The sequence below is a fragment of the Urocampus carinirostris genome, chromosome 2 (assembly GCF_059441175.1).
Source record: "Urocampus carinirostris isolate Australia breed hairy pipefish chromosome 2, RoL_Ucar_1.0, whole genome shotgun sequence".
Taxonomy (NCBI): Eukaryota; Metazoa; Chordata; class Actinopteri; order Syngnathiformes; family Syngnathidae; genus Urocampus; species Urocampus carinirostris.
In genome coordinates, this window is record NC_142350.1 from 6,510,471 (window position 1) to 6,530,667 (window position 20,197).

General features: G+C 37.4%; 1 protein-coding gene across 1 annotated transcript in view; it reads right to left on the minus strand.

The window, feature by feature from the left end:
* Nucleotides 1-20,197, minus strand: part of LOC148370815 (polyamine-transporter SLC45A4-like) — a 47,140-nt gene extending 26,943 nt beyond the window's left edge. The window contains exons 1-3 of the mRNA XM_088328587.1: nucleotides 20,024-20,197; nucleotides 17,049-17,107; nucleotides 1,555-2,383 (exon numbers count right to left, since the gene is read on the minus strand). Coding sequence (XP_088184713.1) covers nucleotides 1,555-1,840 — 286 coding nt within the window. The 5' untranslated portion in view covers nucleotides 1,841-2,383; nucleotides 17,049-17,107; nucleotides 20,024-20,197. The remainder of the gene's footprint in view (nucleotides 1-1,554; nucleotides 2,384-17,048; nucleotides 17,108-20,023) is intronic.

Here is a 20,197-nt window from a genome sequence, read left to right on the forward strand (position 1 = left end):
CAAACCAAACAAAGCACTATCCTGGCTCCTGCTCGCAACAAAAGTCCATCCATCCATTATCTACACCGCTTATCCCCAGTAGGGTCGCAGGGGTGCCAAGCCCATCCCAGCTATCTTCAGGCAGTGGGTAAGGAACACCCTGAACTGGTTGCCAGACAGTCGCTGGGCACACAGAAACAAATAACTTATTCACTTATTTCACACCTAGGGACAATTTGGACCCACCAATTAACCTGACATGCATGTTTTTGGAATGTGGGAGTGCCCGGAGGAAACTCACGCAAGCATGGGGAGAACATGCAAACTCCTCACAGGAAGGTTCGATCTCTTGACCTCAGAACTGTGCCGCACACGCGCTACCCACTGCCCGCAGCAAAAGTCAATCGGCAATAATGGATTGGAGCCATAACCGGCATTTGACTTAGGTGGGCCAGAACGGCACGCCTCCAGACAAAAGTCCCTTTTGCCAGTCTCTGCTTGCAGCAATATGTGATTTGGGACAATAGATCATAGCCGAACCAGTGCAGTTCATTATAGGGGGAAATAACTGCAAATAAGAGGTGAAAGGCCTGACAAAAAATATGCTCTGCAGGTCCCTTTGCAGCAATATGCAATTGGGGATAAGTGATCGCGGCTAAACAGGTTACGTTCAGAATGGCAAAAAAACAGCCATGGGGTCAGAGAGATATCGGGAACTGCCAGCCCCTACTTGCAGCAATATGGGATGAGGGATAATGCATCGCAGAATATTTTCAACCTGCGATGCACTGAGGCCGCCAAGTTTATTACATCATTTAAAGAAATACTTTAAAATCCGAACGTAATGTTTTTCAATAAAACTGTATAAAACAAATATAAAAAGTAATTATTATCAAGATAATTTTGATAATTGTGTACACTGTAAAACAATTTTAATACGTGATGATTTTTTTTTTTTTTAAAAAGACCGACCTAGACTTGCCTTTTTCGGCTGTAATCTGAATCTTCTCGGTCACAGGTAGCAGATGACAACTTCATCGTATATCGCTAATATTGTTGAGTAATTTACATAGTCTGTCTTTCCATGAGTAAATAGGTGCCGCGTTGTGTTTGTAGTGTTTATTATTGCTTCATAAGGAGGATTTGCAATCATTAATAAGGGGAGTAATTGGCTGAGGTTGATGGGTACAAGATCGAAAGACTGTTGACACATGAGCACTTACTGTACACTTAAAGTTACCGTAACTTGAAAATTAACATACATACATAAAATGTTTACGGCACACTATTTTTGCTTGTAGTCGTATGCATGTGCAAACTGGAATGACTTGATGCTGGTGTGAGCGGCCTCTAGTGGTAGCTTCTGGAATTGCTCGTGACCTGGATTTTCCTTCATATAGCGAGCAAGATTTTTGTCGCAAATAAAATCATATTGAAATATTGGTGTTTAGAGGTGCACGTATAACAAGGTATTACCGTGTATCCCATGAACGACCAAAATCAGTTATTGTCTCGTTCATATTGGGTGTAAACATTCCGGTAATTGTCAATCAAATAATGAACACCAATACTTACCGATTTGCAGCAGCACAGGCGTGACCAACGCCGTCTCCATAGCGTAGCAAAACTCCCGTCCGAACATGATGGCCCCGTGCATCAGCCATCTTTTTAGCGGGATGCCCTCGATGGAGCCCTCGCTTGCCAACTCCTCGCAGCCGTTGTTGTTGCCGGGGACGACGCCCGCTTCCGCCCCTCCGTCCTCGTCTACACCCGAGTCTTCCTTTTTGGCCTGGGGCACCAGCGATCCCACCTGCATGGCGTCAGTGCCCGTACTCTGGGGAGGCATGGCTGGCGGGGGCATGCGCGCCTCAGGGGGGGGCAAGGACGGATCCCTAATATTACTCTTTAAAGTGCTTCTTTGAAGAAAAGGCTGGCATGGACTCAATTTTTATCCTACAAAATAAAAACTCCTGCAGCGTTCTAAACTTCCTCAAAAGAAGAAAACTTTTATCTGATTTGCTTCAGAATTTCCTCGATTAATAAGAAGGAAGCGACTGAATTTTCACAGAAAAATGAAGCGCTTGACATCCAAAAGTTTGTGCAACTTTCTACATGGGATGCATGATTGTGTGTACCTGTGTGTGCGTGTGTGTCCAAGTGTGTGTCCATGCGTCTTTGTGTGCGTTTATGGCTTGTGGGTCATTGGTCTCCTTACTTTTGTTTTTGTCTATTACAAGGCGTAAAAATCCATATAGAAGACCATAATGTGAATTGCAGAGTCATTTTCTGTATGGAGCGCTGGAGGGAGCGGGCGTGGTCGGAGGGGGGATCACAGGTGGGGGCGGAGGGGCAGCCCAAGGAGGGCGGAGCACCTCGTGAAATCCCCATCGATTGGCTGATGAATCTGGAGAGGGCGAGGACGACAAAATGAGAGTTGAACATTCAACAATAGGTAAGGAAAATGAAGTAACTAAGCTTACAAATTAAGGTTTGAGGGTTAACTGCCCCAGCAACACATCCGACACGGGATCGGTTCAAGAGAGATTGCAATACGGAGGACAAAAAGGAAACTAAAACAAAAAAAATCAAAGCAGGAAAATGATCCTTATTTGGACTCATTTCATTTATATTAATGGCTCCAAAACATTGTGCATTGTCAATCTCTGACAGAAGAATCTAAATCGGACCATCAAAGCTTAGACCGTTGTCTTCCTAAATGCCAATATTCAGTAAAGACTAATGATATTCTTGGGATACACATTCTAATGTATACTTTCGCGTGTTTTGCAGAGGTTCTGTGTTGTTTCAGTCAACATTGGTAGGAAGTTGAATTGTAAATACAAGTAGTTAAAAGTTATGTTTGTGTACTGTTACCCAACGCTAAATCTATTTCACCCTGGTCATCCTGGAAGGGGAATTACTACTTGTGAGGCCCCTTCTCAAGGTTTGGTTTTTCTCATGCTGAGGTTTTGAGTTTTTCCTTGCCCGAATGTTGGTTTAAGATCAGGTGATGGTGTCATTGTAATCCTGTGGAGTCATTTGAGACATTTATGTTATTAAGGGCTGTACAAATAAATGTGACTTGACTTGCCTTGACAAGTAGTTAAAAGTTATTGTATTTCCAAGTTTTTTTAATAGCACTTAAGAGTTAATATTTCCATTTTTTATTTTGCTTTGTAGTTCAGGGAATCGGGGATTCTATGTTGCTTGACTTTAAAGTTGCTCAGTATAAAAAAAGTTTCAATTGGTTATAAGTTCACTATAAAGTGAAAAAATAAAGGCTTGTATAATATAGTAGGATAATGGGCAATGCGAGGGGCACACCCCCAGACTCCCCTTTACTGTTCAGCCACTGGTGTCTCACAAAATCTTATGGGAAACACGCATAAGGTAATGTGAGTAAGTATGGTAAGTATGGTCAAGTAAATAAGTAAAGTACGTTAATTTAAGTAAAGTACGCTAAAGTTGAAACTGGATGGCTCATCTCTAAAGAGCAGGGTGACGTTTTACACCCAAAAAAACAACAGCAACCAGATGGTGAAGGTGCTGTATCTGAGTGAGGTCAGGAGACTTCGGAAGCTACTGGTAACCAAGGAAACCAATACTGTTTCATGAGAGTGAAGCCTAACCGCTACCCAAAAAAAAAAAATAAAAAAAAAAACACCTGGAGAGAGAGAGAGAGAGAGAGAGAGAGAGAGAGAGAGAGAGAGAGAGAGAGAGAGAGAGAGATGGGCGCCACCAGGTTGTACTTACCCAAGACACACCACATGAACTGTAATTGCTAAGGTTAGTACGTTTGCTCAGGTAAGTAAGTAAGCTAAAGTAGGTAAATAGGGTAAAGTAAGAAACTTAAATGAGGTAAAGCAAAGTAAGTAAAGTCAAGTGAGTATTGTAAGGTAACATATGCTGAAGTAACTAAGTTAGCTTAAGTAAGTAAGCTAAAGTATGTAGTAAGTAAGCAAGCAAATGAGTTAAATGAGGTAAAGCAGGTTAAGTAGGTAAGGTCAAGTAAGTAAACAAGTAATGTTAGGTAAAGTAAGTATCGTGTGGTAAAGTAACTTAGCTTAAGTAAGTAAGTAAGTAAGCTAAAGTAAGTAGGTAAAGTGATTTAAGTACCTCAGCAAGTTAAATTAATTAAGTAAAGTTAGTGATTTAAAGTAACCAAGAAAGTTAAAGTAAATAAGTAAGTAAGGCAAAGTAAGTTCAGGTAGATAAGTACCGTAAGTAGTGTGACTAAGTAAATAAGTAAGTAAATTAGGTAAAAAAGTAAAGTAACTAAGAATGTTAAAGTAACTGAGTAAGTAAACGAGTAAAGTAAATTGGTTACGTAACTAAGAATATTAAAGTGACTAAGTAAGTCAATATAATAACCAAGAAAGTTAAAGTAACTGTGTAAGTAAGTAAAGTAAGCAGCGTTAATAAAGTAATTAAGCAAAGTAAGTAACCAATGGAATATGACCAGATCTGTATTTTTACGTTTGTAGTATTTTTTGTATTAGTGTAGTGTAGTTTTTGTAGTATTTTGCAGTATTTCTGCAGCAGTATTTTTGTAGTATTTCTGTAGTATTTCCTCACTATTACTGTAGTACTATTTTTTGTATTTCTGTAATAATATTTTTGTTTACTAGTATGACTCATGGTATTTTTGTAGAATTACTGTAAAAGTGTTAGTGAAGTATTTCCATAGCAGTATTTGTAGTATTTCTGCCATAATATTTCTGAAGTAGTATTTAAAATTTCCTTAGAATTATTTTAAAATATTTCCATAGTAGTAATTTCTGTAGTGTTTTTGTAGTGTCTCTATGGTAGTTTTTTGTAGTTGTATTTTTTTCAGTATGTCTTTAGTAGTTTTGTAATATTTCTGTAGTTTTGTTTTTTAGTATTACTGTAGTGGTATTTTTGTAGTTTTTCTATAGTTTGGTTTTCTTTTTGGGTGAGAGAAAAAAAGAGCCTGGGGATGGATGGGCGACCACCAGGCTCTACATGCCTAAGACACACCACGAGAACTGGTGCCCTTGCGACCCTAGCGTATCATGAACCATGAGGTAAATTGAATTAACTAACTCAGAAAGTTAATGTAAGTAAGTAAGTAGCTTCGTAAAATAAATACAAAGACCGAAAAATAGCTATTTAGCTAGATGCTAGCTAGATAGTTAAACTGCTAGCTAGATAGTTAGATGGCTAGCGAGATAGCTAAATGGGATCAGATAGCTTGCAAAGTAAGTAACTAAGTAAAAAAATACAGAGACTGATAAAATGGATAGCTATTCAGCGAGATGGCTATCTATACAGCTAAATGGATAGCAATATAGCTAGAAACAGATGGCTAGAGACAGATAGCTAGCTATATTGATCTATAAAAGCAATACAATCATACCCCCTTAACTTCGTATAAGGTCAATAACTTAAACTTGTTCATAACCATTCCACAAAAATAAAAATCTCCAGTTCAACGTCCATTATCAATAGCACTAAACGCATTCACGTTATCTTATTGTGGGCTTTGATTTCCACTAGGTCGCGTGTTGTCATCTGATTTGAAATTGCAGACACGGGTTTGAGTACACAAAAAAAGAAAGTTTGTCTTGTTTTCTATCTTTACCCGAAAAGTCTCAAACTTATATTGGATCCTTTCAACACTGAGTCAAACATTTCCGAACCAAACTGTTTGTTTGTTTTTCATTTCGCAAATTCATTGTTGTCGTAAATATTTAACTTTGAAGCCAAGACGTACAAAAAAGGCAGTGAATTGATTAAATCAACAAAGCTGTGTATTCATAGTGGATAAGAAAAGGACATTTTTCTGTTTGTAATCTTTGGGTGCACGAGACACTTTTAATACTTCTGGTAAAAAAAATCGATAAAAGATAAAAGTTGGCCAACGTCCCAGGGGCGTCTCTAAGAATCGCCAGACGACAAATAAGTGGCTTTGTCTTTGAGAGATTATTTTTTGTGTCTATTTATTTCTTTCTGTTTATTCAATTATTATAGACATTATTTTGTGGTGTGTAAAAAATATTGTTTGATTTTTTAAAATCTTTTTTTTAATTAGTTTTAAATGTATTTGTATGTTTGTACATATGTATTCATTATTTACATTTAGATATTATGTTTATTTTTTTGTATTCATTTATTTATATTTATTTAAGTCAAGTCATGTTTATTTGTATAGCCCTTTATCACAAGGAGTCTCAAAGGGCTGCACAGACCACAGATTATTGCAAATCACAAATTATTACTACACCATCCCCTGATCTAAAACCTACATGAGGGCAAGGAAAAACTCAAAAACCTCAACTTGAAGAATATGAAGAAACCTTGGGAATTTATTTATCCATTTATAGATTTGCATTCTTTTATTTTATTATAGAAATTATTTGGGGGTAGCTAAAGATGTGTTAAACATGATATCATTTGTTTTTTGCATCCATTGATATTTAGATATGTTTTATTTAATTCATTTGTATTCATGTATCTATTTAATTATAGATTAGTATTTTGCATTCACATTCAAACAACATTATTTGTTTATAATTTTAATATTAGATTTATATGTATGTATTTTATTATGGTTTACTTATTAATACTAATTTATTTATATTTTCATACATTTTCAATAGATTTCTTAAACTATCTTTATAGACATTATTTTATTATTATATTTTCAATTATGTAGTACATTCATTTTTATTTATAATTTAATTTTCTTGTTTATTTTATTCTGTTTTTATTTTGTATTTTTTACAGCAAGATATCAATTATTTAAAGATATTTCAACCTAAATGAAAAAAAGACAAACCTGGATATCCTACCTAACTTTGCTAGCTCTAGCTGAAAATTACAAAGACAGCAAATACTTGTCGACAATAATGTATGAAAGTTAAAGGGACAGTGTGTGATATAAGTGCCTCCTACACAACAAATCAACAAAAACATTTCATTCAGTAAAAAAAACATTGATTTTAATACTAAGCAAAAAAAAAGAACTATCATAGGTTGAAAAATATGTATTTTTTTAACATAGTAGAATCCACACCAAGTTTGGTGCCATGTTTGTCCAGCATCCAGCTGCCACGCTGTTCTCTATGCTACTGGTCCTCGCCCGTGCCAGACAACACAATGCCATCTAGTGCTAAAAGAATACGCACTGGGGTTTTAATTGTTGTAATTGTTTACAAAAAAAATAAATAGTCGTGTCAAGCAATAGTCATGTTGCTTTAGCACTAACGTAAGCTTGCCTGTCGATAAAGTCCCATCAGACAAAGGAAGAAACAAACTGCGCTAATGGTAATTAGGCAACAACTAGCATCAATGTGAGCTGGCTTTTGATCCTTAACATGTATTTACAGTGTAAAACAACAAAACCGCAGCATTTCAATTAAAACAAAACATTAAAAGATTGAAGCTACCTCGTCAGCCAACTGCTAACCGAGTGAAAAGCAATCCTTCAAGCTGCGAGAATTTTTTTTTAATGCACTCGGGTTTTTTTCTTCTGACTTTCACTCAATCCTCTGAGCGCTCTTGTCATTAGGATTCACGAAGCGCTCGGTGGAGTCATTAATATTTTATAAACGCTGTTTTCTGTGACCCTGACGGATTACATAACCCGCTTCTCTCCTTTCCAAACGTAGAACGCAACCCCACGCACACAAAATGTCAGACAAGAGTTAGCGCTCTTCAAAATAGTATACCTTGTGTTTATTTTCAGCCCGGCAAACTGTTGCGCCCGGCCTTGAACTTTACCAAACCAGGACTAGCATGTCGCTAGGCTACTTATCCTCAAATCACATTTTGCTTCTTATTATTGCTAACCCTTTCCACTCGCACGTGCGTTCATTGTTGTCAAGGTCCTTCCCCAAAATCCCTTAAGAGCTTTGGCATTAGCGGAGCGCTCACGCACAAAACACACACGCCACCTGAGACTTACAACCCTGATGCTAATGCTAATTGAATGTTTGAGGGTTTTCAGGAAATCTTTGTCGAAGCTAATGCTAACATTGGCAAACACGTTTTTGTGATTTTGCATGAGCTGGCACACAAACACAACAAACACACAATACCCAAGACTTACAGCACCAATGTTAATGCTAATTATATCAGATTTTAGTGGTTTAGCTTTAAAAAAAAATCGTCCCAAAGTCTTTCTGCTTGAGCGTTTCGAGTACGTGTGTCTAAGCTAATGGTAATATGAGCGAACACATTTTTTTCACTTGTGATTATGCATTCGCTGAGCACAAAAACACAACAAACACACGCCACCTAAGACTTACAACGCCAATGCTAATGCTAATTCTAATTGAATTTGATTTTAGTGGTATGGGTTTGAAAAAGGGCCCTAAAGTCTTTCTTTTTGAGGGTGTCGAAGCTAACGCTTATTTTAGCCAAGCACATATACTGCTGATGCTTGTTATAATTCAATCAGAATTTAGCAAATTAGCTTTGAAAAATTGTCCTCAAATCATTTTGTATGAGCGTTTCCAATGAATGTCCATCACATTGAAAGCGTATCAAAACTAATGCTAACATTAGCGAGTGCGTTACTGTATTTTGGCATTAGCCGAGCTCACATGTCACCAATACGTGTCAGGTTTGAAAATGTGTGTAAAGTGTTATTGTTTTAGCTTTTCTATCGCTAACAAAACGTTGCAAAGCTAACACAGACATTAGGAAGCAAGTTTCTGTGTTTTGGCATTAGCCAAGCACACATGTCACCGATGCTATTGCTAATTGATACAGATTTTAGCGGGTTAGCATTGAAGATGTTTGTCAAGTGTTTTTTTTTTTTAGCATTTCTATCACAAACAAAATGTGGCAGAGCTAACACGAACATAAGCAAGCATGTTCCTGTGTTTTGGCCTTACCTGATCATACGTGCACTAAAATCCCACGCGACCTAATATTTACAATGCCTTAAGGCCAATTCTAACCGAATCCGATTATAGTATGTTACCTTTGAAAAATGTTCCTCAAGTATTTTGGTTTGAGAGTTTCCATCGCAAAAACTATAACTAACATTAGCTAGCATGTTCTTTTGTTTTGGCAGCTGTCTTGTTTTTCAGTGCCTCTGTTTTTGCTTGCCTTAAGCCGCAGTCAGCTATCGAGTTACAGTCGTCACTTTACCACACCCAATAAAACCTGACACTGTCCTAGACAATTGCTCCGGATTTTTTCAGATTCTGACTCGTCTTACCGGGTTATATTTTTCACAGATGAAAAAACATAAGATTACTTCCAATTCCCAGAGACCGAATATTCGAGATACAGAACAAAAAATACAGTATTGTATCACCAATTATCGATTAGCGATGGTCAAGGGGAGCCATTTTCCTTCTTTGTATTTCCTGATAATCACAAGCTATGTTTCCATGGTAATCATGTTTGTACATCTACCTTTAGCATCACTGCAAGTCTTGGGACCCACAGCCAATTAATACAGTACAAAAAGTACACGATTATTATATCGACTCGCTAAGTCTTTACAAACTGAAGAAAGAGAAAGGCATTGAGGAAAGTGGTTTAGCCAATAGCATATTTGCATTTTCATGATGCTGTGCCGCAAACCACTAGCACACTAGCATCTCGACCAATGGCAGACGAACATCTTAGAGACGCAAAATTATTTATTGTTGATGTCGTTGGGGAAAATGCCGTAGAGAGGTGCCGAAACTGTTACTACACACTGTAAAGTGAAAATGTCATGAGGTCAGTGTATCCTCGGGGATATTGTAAAGGTTAAACTTGCTGTATTAGGGCAGAGAAAACTACCATGTTTAGACCTTCTAGCATTGGAACAATCCAGGACAAAACCTCTTCATTCGATCCAATGACTTTCTTAATCAGTTTCTCTGTATATTTGAGGGTAGAACTATCCATATTCTGGTGGCAATAAGCAGATGGGGAGGTGGCACATGCACCACAACGTGCACACCGGCGTCCATGGCAAATCCCGTCACCATAACTCACGGATTACGCCAACACCGGCAGTTAGAAATGATGACGTAATCTACCTGCTGTCTACATGGATTGACATTCTGACTTTAAGATTAAACGTAGCTACCACGCTAAGGTGGTTAGCATCCAGGGAGGTTAATTTTACGTTCTGTTTTATGCATGCATGATTTAGAAGTCCTCCGAGGGGCAACAGAAACCAGAATTAATCTTTTACAAAAGTCTCTCACCGGCCGACTCAGATTAGCACCGGGCTCAATATAGCAGCTGCTAACTAATTAATAGTGACCTTAACGAGAACGTTTTGCGTTTTGTCTTTACACAAAAATTAAATTAAAATGAATATTAATTAACTGTGACAAAATCAATGCTAAATCGTCCGAATGCCACAGGATCCGGGACCAGCCGCGTGGAATACACAAGGTTTGGCAACCTTTACCTATAAATAATATTACCCGTGCTAGCAGTTTTTGTTCAAATCATTTAAACCAGGGTGCCAAAGTCATTTGAACTCAGGGGGGGAACAAGATAGGAAAAACATTCTCGAGCGGCCAGAACTGGCAGATGAAAGCAAAGAAAAAGAAAGAGGAAAAAAAATAGAGGGAGAGAAACAAAGAAAGACAGAGAGGGAGAGAGAACAGGCAAGAGAAAGAGAGGGAAGAAGTGAGCTAAAGTGTGAGAGAAAGATAGGAAGGAGGGAGAAAAAGAAAGAGAGAAAGAGTGAGTATAAAATAAAGAAAGATAGACAGAAAGAAAGACAGAGAGAAAGAAAGAAAGACAGACAGAGAGAAAGAAAGAGAGAAAGAAAGAGAAAGAAAGAGAAAGAAAGAAAGAATGAAAACTTTCAAACATTAAAATAAAAAATAAAAATAAAAACAGAAAGAAAGAAAGAAAGAAAGAAAGAAAGAAAGAAAGGACTTACAAAGAGAAAAAGAGAGGGAATGAAGGGAAGAAAAAGAAAAATAGCATAACAAAGAAAGAGAGCAAGAATGAGAGAAAGCATTTACAAGAGAAAGAGAGAGAAAGGGATAGAGAGGGAAAGAAAGAGAGAGAACAAAAAGAAAAGAGCAAGACATTGAGAGAGAGGAATATAGAGTGAAAGAAAAAGAGAAAATAGATAGAGTGGGAAAGGGAGAAAAAGTGAGGGAAATGGATAGAGTGGGAGAGGGAGAGAGAGAGAGAGATAGAAAAGGGTGGAGAGAGAAAAAGAAAAGGGAGGAGAGAGAAAAAGAAAAGAGCGAGAAACTGGGAGAAATAGAGAGTAAGAGAAACAAAGAGAGAGAAATACTGTAGCTAAAGCGTGTCGGAAAGGGCGAGAGAGAGAAAAGGAGAGGAAAATATAGTGGAAGAAGGAGAAAGAGAGAGAATAAAAATGAGAGAGAAATAAAGAGAGATAAAGAGAGAGGGAGACAAAGAATGAGCGAAAAAATGAGAGGGAGAAACACAGAGTGGGAAAGAGAAAGGACAGAAAGAAATAGACACTCAGTGTCTGTCCAACTCAGATAGCACCTAAGCTAGCAAGTAAATTAGCAGAACTTTGTTGTTACTTTTTATACACAAAATAAACAAAACCAATGTTATATACAGTATGTATGAGTTATCATTTCTTTAACATAGTTAGCACAATTTGCAGTTTTATCTATGAAAATTCTCTGAATGATATTATTGACAAAGCCGTGTCTGTAGTCCTTAAAGTAGTTATGTCATTCCTGGAAGATTAACAAACAAGCATGTGACTTGAGGCGATATTTTTTTTTTTTGTCCGAGTGGAGCGTCTTTCATTTTGACTCAGTGCACCTATCGCAATGGCTCCTTGCACGCCGATTTCTTATCTGCAGCCCCTGTGTGTTGAAACTCGTCTTTGTCCAGAGAAAAAAAGAAAACAATAAGAGAAGGAGCACGACGTGCTTGACTGAGTCAGTGTTGACTCTCGGCTCGAAACTTTTTTTTTCGCGTTTGTTCTCCCGCAAGAGGAACGAGCGAGCGTCTGTGAAATATTCTGTAATCAAACGTAAGGAAGTGGCACTTGTGTCAAAAAAAAGAAACTAAGCCAAATTATAAGTATACAAATGATATAAAATTGCATTCTATTCAATTTTTTTTTTACATTTGATCAACTTGAGATAAATATGTAATCAAAATATAAAATATGTACATAATAATAAAAATTATATAAAAGATAATCCCAATTTAAAAAAGAGAATTAAACGTCTGAACAATTGAGACTGTAAACGTGGTGCTGACGTTTTGGTTAGTTAAGGAAATGTTTATAAAACAATATTGGTAATGACGCGTGATGTTTAAGGTACTGTGACGCCAAAGGTCATACACAACGCCCGCTTTGAGACTGGGAGGTCGGTGGTTCGCGCCTCGGCCGAGTCATTCCTAAGACTTAAAAAGTGGTTGGCGGCGCCCTCTGTTGGCTGCGGCTGCATCGGCTCGCTACAACGGGTCAGGTGTAATCGACATTTCGTTCTGTGTACATTGTTACACAGAATGACAATACAAGGAAATTATTATTATTATTATTACAAGAAATCGAATTGACTAAGCTCGCTAGTTAGCTAAAAATATATAATTGAAATTAGTGTTACATTTGTTTTCCTTCTGCTTGCAATGAAGAATGCTTTTAATGCCAGGGTAGTTCTCTCAGTTAACGGATTCATTAACCTACTATTGTGACTACTAAACGCAGGTAAATATGGTCTTCATACAGGAGTAACTGGAAAAACATGCTAAAGACACGCTAGCGCCTGTTGCATAATCGGCGCGGCATAGAAACGGACAACTCATCAGTCAAGTTCTGTGTATCCGTGCTAAACGACTGTTGCCAAAGACAGATGTGTCATTTCATTCTTTTGGGTGTTTAAGAAAGCCTTGTTCCACGATGTCAAATACATTTTTAGACGGTTACCTTCGGGTAAAATAAAGAATTTTTATTCAGAGTTGCAACACTTTGTCAAACTTGATTGCAATTTTAAACAATTTGCAAAAAGGAAGAAATGATAACTGGGTTAGCATTCACTTATGCGTGAAGTATAGAAAGACCTGTGACGGCAAGGAGCCTTTTCTTTCAGACAGAACCGGCCGCATTCCGTGACATTGTTTTGGACTGTGTGAAGGTTGGATTTGACTCAAAAGGCATTTGAACTCGTTCCTTGCTAAGATTAGAATCAATCGCCATTAACTGTTGTAATTGACTCTTTGTTTTTGTTTTTCTTCTTAGCAAAATATTTCGCCAAGGCAAACTAAAATCGGGTCCACGACCCACAAGTTGAGAAACACTGGTAGAGCCGATGTAAAAAGACGACACCCACACGCCACCGTGTTGATGCAGAAAAATTCGCACCAGCGGGAAATGGAGCAGGTGATTTTCACGCGCTTGTGTACGTAGTGCCATGTTTCATTGTCGCCCTCCCAAAGCAGAATTACATCGGAAAATGGTGACTTAGTTTCCAATGTCAAAAACACGGTCTGATTTTTTTTGCAAGGTCGTCAAAAAAAAAAAAAAAAAAAAGAGGAAGATGACATTTGTCCACTGCCGAGTTTCGGTGTCACGAGGATCGGAGATGATGCCCGGTGGTCATGTGGCATGCTGAGCAGGGCATGCTGGGTACTTTTGAGTGACACTTCCCGTTTTTGGATTATGACTTTGGTATAAATAAGTATTGATTGGCTGGATTTTTTTTGCATTCCAACCAAAAAAAGTGCAATGGTGGAAAATGTTGCTCCTTGTCATTCATTTTTACCTTGTTTTATTCATTCGAAAATATTATATTTAAATATTTATTTTGATGATTCCGGATTTGTTTAACAATGTATTTCTGTGTATGATTTATTCATCATTTTATTAATTGTTATTATTTTTCTACAACTCCTATTTATCATTTTATTACAATATTGTACATGCCTTTTATTTTAAAAAAATACACAAAAAGAAAACTAATATACTAAAGAAAATGTTACAAGAAACCTGCATTGGCAGACAATGTTCCGCCGTTACATAGTTTTTTTTTATAGTTTGTGAGTAAAACAATTTTAGAAATTAAGTAAATAAGTGATTTCATAATACAGTATTTTATTATTAATCATTTAATGTATTATTCATAATTTCCAAGTACAGTATCATTTTATTACAATAGATTTTTAAAAGAGATGGGAAGCTGCGTTGTTGCTGTTATGGACTTTTTGGACAAATTTAAACTTGTTACCTAATGTTCTCTTTTATTAATGTTTACTATGTTTGTGTACTGTTACCCAATGCTAAATCTATTCCACCCTGGTCACCCTGGAAGGGGGATTACCACTTGTGAGGCCCCTTCTCAAGGTTTCTGTTTTCCATACGCCGAGGTTTTGAGTTTTTCCTTGCCCGCATGTTGGTTTAAGATCAGGCGATGGTGTCATTGTAATCCTGTGCAGTCCTTTGAGGCATTTTTGTGATGAAGGGCTATACGAATAAATGTGATTTGACTTGAAATGTTTTCTTCTATACTTTTACACAATACAGTAGATAAATAAAAATAACAAATGGCAGAATTGTAAAAGTACTTGAGAAAATTATTAATATAAATATTCAAAAGGAAATGACCTGAATGACTTAGAAACGTGTTTTCATTATACTTTAAACTTCGAAAATGTGTGAAAAAATAAAAAGTGAAATCATAAATATATGATAACAATAATTATCATAATTATCCCTCCATCCATTATCTGTACCTCAGTGCTTATCCTCTGGTGCTTATCCTCAGTAGGGTCGCGGGGGTGCTGGAGCCCATCCCAATCTTCGGGTAGTGGGGACGGGACACCCTGAACCGGTTGCCAGCCAGTCGCAGGGCACACAAAGACTGCCAATTCACTCGCTCACTCACACCGAGCAACAATTTGGACCGGCCAACTAACATGCAAAGTCCACACGGGGGAGGCTGCGGTAGCTGGACATGAACCCTGTACCTCCGCACTGTGGGGCTGCACGCTAATCACCCAGCCGCACTGCCTATTCTTATGCGGTCACCAAATCAAATTGTTCTAGGGTGCTTTGCCAGAGTTCTTGGATGTTTTCAGTTTGTTCTGTGGTTTTTCATTATAAAGTGCCCTAACAATGAACATAGATTGTTCAATGAGCTTCCATATAATAGATTCTTTAGCGATTTACAGCCAAAATGATGTCTGTTGGTGTGACACCATGACTGTAAACTGTAGTTGAGACTGTGCCCTAAATATACTGGACTGACCCTGTAGTATTCAGGATGTCTCGGCATCAATCGGCTATGCATGTAAATATACAGTGTATTATTGCGCAGGTTCTATTTTTTCTCCTAGTCAGATGTACACATGAAAATAGCCATAAATGGCTCGTGAGCCATAGGTTCCTGACCCCTGCTATAGACAAAGCTGGTACGAATCCAAGCACGTAAACAATATGTTTACAAGCCAGCTTGCAGCTCACGAGCGCTCATGTGACGACAAGTGCCAGGATGCATCGAGTGCTCGTCTTCACGTCCGATGCTGACTCAGCGGCGCTCGGAAGTCAGCAAATATTTCATCCAGAGGAAGTGGAGAAAACCGCTAGTGCACCAACACGCACAATACAAGACACGTTTAGCTATTTGGTATTGTAGCCCTCCTCATGTTTGCGGTTAGCTTACAGCCTTCATCACCACAATTTGGAGTCTTCTGACTGTCGTCATGAATGGAAAGTAGTGTGCGCTTTCATATTCGGACTATGGTTATGCAAAACGGTCACTTGATGATAATAATGATAATACTAAATCACAATGCAGCTTCTTTGAGAATTGATTGTGATTTAGTGCATTTTATTGCCCCCTTTGCCGATAATAAAGGGTCCCAAGAGAGGTAATGATAAGGAAAAGAGAATAGGAGGGATCCATTACTGGTAGAGTGCACTCTCATCAGGCCTGGCAGCTCTTTTTGTGCTGTTGCTTCCACCTAAAATGAACTGCACTTGTGCAGCTGTGATCCATTATTCCCAATCCCATATTGCTGCGCGTGAGGACTGGGAAAAGGCACATTTCTTGAAAGGTGTGCCGTTCTGGCCAGCACAAAATTAACTGCACCGTTTTGGCCACAATCCATTATTCTCAGGTGGTTTTTACTGAGAGCAGACGTCAGCAGAACAAATTTGGTCATAGATTGAAATGAAAAGAAAAACAAGAAAAACCTATTTTAAAAAACAACAACACAAAAAAACAATAAAATTGTAATGAAATAAATAGAATTAAGTAAAATGATGATGAAACAAAAACATTTAACTTGAATATTGATTTTGTTGTTATTTTTTTTATTTGTTAAATATTTTCCTAATCCTATTTTTGGAGTTTTTTCATTTTACACACGCTTTTATTAGTGCTATTCAACAAAAGTATTGTAATTATTCTTACTTACTTTTACTTATTTTTTCATAACAATTTAATGGACTATTTGTGTCGTGGATTTTGATAAGAGTATATATATATATATATATATATATATATAACCACAAAAGTTAACAAAAAGAATAAAAAGCTAATAGAACTGAGCAAAATTATCTGGCTAACAAATTAATTTCACGAAAAAATGTCTTTCCCAGATTTTACTATTTCTGTCCATTTTCTATTGTTTTTTTGCATTTAAAATATTATCTTGCTACTTTTTACTTGATGTTTTTGTGTTGCTTTACGTTGTATATGCTATTGCTGCATACTTGACATAAAGTGCAAATGTCATAAATATTTGGAAGGAATATAAAACGTATTTAATTAATATTTATGGGGAAAACATATTTATAGAGTTTTGGTTCAATTAGCCAATTTTGGTAACCAAAACAGCATCACAGGGAAAGCAATACAAATAATATCAATTGAAATCCTTCTTTTGCTTACGGCGTGTTTTAATCGTTTTAGGGGGTTGATTACTTATCTAATCTAGTGAAGTTTAAAAACTCCTTTACTACGATCCCATTTAAGCCATTGTTGCTAACCAAAAGCCGTCAAGTAAACCAAAATAAATTTGCAACCCACCTTTTGAATTGAATGCAATTTTGCATGCAGCATTATAAAAAACATCCACTTAGATTCAATATAGCACCTTTTTTGTGCAATATAAAAAAAAGAATAAAAACTTACCAAAAGTAATTGGAAAGCTTCATCAATATCGTTCAGTACGAGCTGTCCTTGCTCTGCACCTGCAAGGAGAAAAAATAAAACAAAAGGGAAGTAAAACAACACACACCACATTAATAAACAAGTTGTGCAATGCAGCACTCGTTGCACAGACAGTTTGCAAACATTCAGTTATATATTTATTAAGCAGTACTGCCTGGAGAGGGATGGGTACCACCAGGCTGTATTTGCCCAAGACACACCACAGAAAATAGTGCCCCTACTACCCTAGTAGTTAATGGATCCAACCAACCAACCGTCTTGGAGAATGAGAACATTGTCATAGTCATTTTCTGTAATGCAATTTTAGAAAGAAATATCATATATTCTGAATTCATTACATACGTAATATGGTCTTTTATTGTTTTAATATTGCTGATTAGTTCTAAACCATCTAAAAATATCCGAATATTATGAAAAGGTATACAGTACTATTAGGCTGTAAGCCATAACTAGCGAAATTAAAACAATAAAACACTTAAGTTGATTAGTAATGAATCAAGAATGTCTTTTTTTAAATTTGCATTACAGAAAATAAAGAACTTTATTCCAATACTCCCATTTTCTGAGACAGACCCGTAAAAAAACCTTAAAAATCAGTCCTGAAACTTTCTTTTGTGGATGTCTAGAGAGCAAGGAATTAAAACAAGCGAGGTGAGATACAATCCAAACTAAAGAAAGGTATACTAGTAGACTATACAACTTTTTATCTGATCTTTACTATGGTTTTTTTATCCTGGAGTGCCAGATTATAAAAAATGTTCACTACGTTATTCCAATGACAATAAAGACAAGTTTAATTCTAATATTAAAATAATGACTTTTTCTTGCACTACAGAAAATAAAGACCTTTAATACACTGTTCTCATATTCGGAGAGAGTCCGGTATTTATTTAGTACAACAAGAAGAAGAAGACCAAAACGAGTATACAATACTGAAAAAGCCATGCTTTGCCTGCGTATTCAAAAGTTTTGCTGCTCATGTCAGTGAACTGGTAAAGACTGGGCAGAGAGTAGCCCATTATTTCCTGGGCTGTGATGATGACTATGTGTCATTGCAATGGTTTTATTGCACTCTTTCTGATTCACTTACAACTTCAGCCCTTCTAAATAGTCTAGCAAACATTATTCAGAATTCTTTTTTTATGTTATTTTAAATTTATCTAGTCATTTAAGAAATTAAGATCATGGAGTACTATGTCTAATCTTGGTGTAAACAATGTAAAGAGTCATTATCAATGACAAAAATGACAATACAAATATTAAAATATCTCATCTCATCAGCCGTACCGCTTATCCTCATTAGGGTCGCGGGGGGGGCTGGAGCCCATCCCAGCCATCTCTGGGCAGTGGGCAGGGGACACCCTGAACTGGTTGCCAGCCAATCGCAGGGCACACGGGGACAGACAACTCACTCGCTCATTCACACCTAGGGACAATTTGGACCAGCCAATTCACCTGAAATGCATGTTTTTGGAATGTGGGAGGAAACCGGAGTGCCCGGAGGAAACCCAAGCAAGCACGGGGAGAACATACAAACTCCGCACAGGAAGTCTGGAGCTGGATTTGAACCCACGCAGGAGGTTCCCATGACATGAACTGTGCCGCACAAGCGCTAACCACATTGCTTTTCAGAAAATAAAGAAAGCTAGCGCAATATTCTCATTTGTTGAGATAGTCCTGTGTTTAGTAGCACACAAATCCCCCCAAAAAAGCACACAAGACTGAGAAAAAACATTTTGTCTATTTATTCAGAAATGCGTATTAATTTTTATTTCGTTATTATTATTTCATGCACAATGCTGCTGTTAACTTCACTGACAGGGCAGAAAGCAGCCAATGATTTTCTGGGCTGAGTTGATAACTACATGTCATTTCACAATTTTCCTGATGCACTTACCGCTGGGTCCAAGTCAAGTCACATTTATTTGTATGGTCTTTAATCTGAGTTGAAAAAATGTATATTCATAATTTATTTATGTATTCCAATTTTTGCACAATGCTGCTGTTAATGTCAATGACTGGGCCAAGAGCAGCAGATGATTTGCAGACTATGTTGATTACTAAGTGTCATTTCAGTATTTTTGATGCAATAACAACTTAGACCACCCTATAAGCACTCCTTAGTAAATATTGTATATATGATATTCTCGAGTATTCCTTATTTTACATATTGAATCTTTTATTATGTGTTTATCCTGGAGTTGCACGTCTAATCTCTTGGTAAACAATGTATACTACTCTGTTATCGATGACAATAAAGACTATCCAAATGATAAAATGATTACTTTTTTCACTAGCATTACAGAAAATAAAGAGTTTTATTGTGATTTTCTTATTTTCTGAGACGGTCCATTTTATTTATTATATTAGCATGCATAACAAGATAAAAATAAGCACACAAGACAGTAAAAAAAAACAATATCTTGCCTGTGTATTGATAAAAAAAGATTCTAATGGTATTGAGTCAGTGACGACTGGGAGTGAGCAGCTGATGATTTTCTGGGGTGTGTTGATGACTACATTTCTGATGCACTTATAACTTACAACCGTCGACATTGTAAATATTGCCTATCTTATATCCTTTTCTGTGTCATTTTTAAATGATTTAGTCTTGAATTGCATGTTTACTCTGGAGTGGCACGTCTAATCTCGTAGTAAACAAAGCACGTCCTTATCGATGAAAATAAAGCCTATTCTAATTATAACTCTAATACTAACGAAAATAGGCTAATTATACAGCTAATTTGGTTATTTTCTGGATTTTCCTGTGACTGTTTTTGTTTTGGTAGAGTACAGTACTCCTCCTCTCGTCCTCCTCCTCCACCCCACTGCCGCAGCAACCCGAGATGCCGCAGCCGCCCGGGGCGCCTCCATAGCGGTTACAAAAAGCTCCTCAGTCCGCTGCCCACAACCAGTTCCCCCACGGCCGGGCTCACCTCGCCGGGTGTTGTTGTCGTCGAGCAGCCTTCGCTTCCGAGGCCGCTGCGGTTCCGCTCGTCCAAGCGGGCCAAATAAATTGTTCCGTCCGAACTCCGGTTCCGAACAGCAGCGGCTCCGGACTGCGACGGTTCGGAAAAGCGCCTTTAAAGTCACGTCGGGGGAAAGCGTAC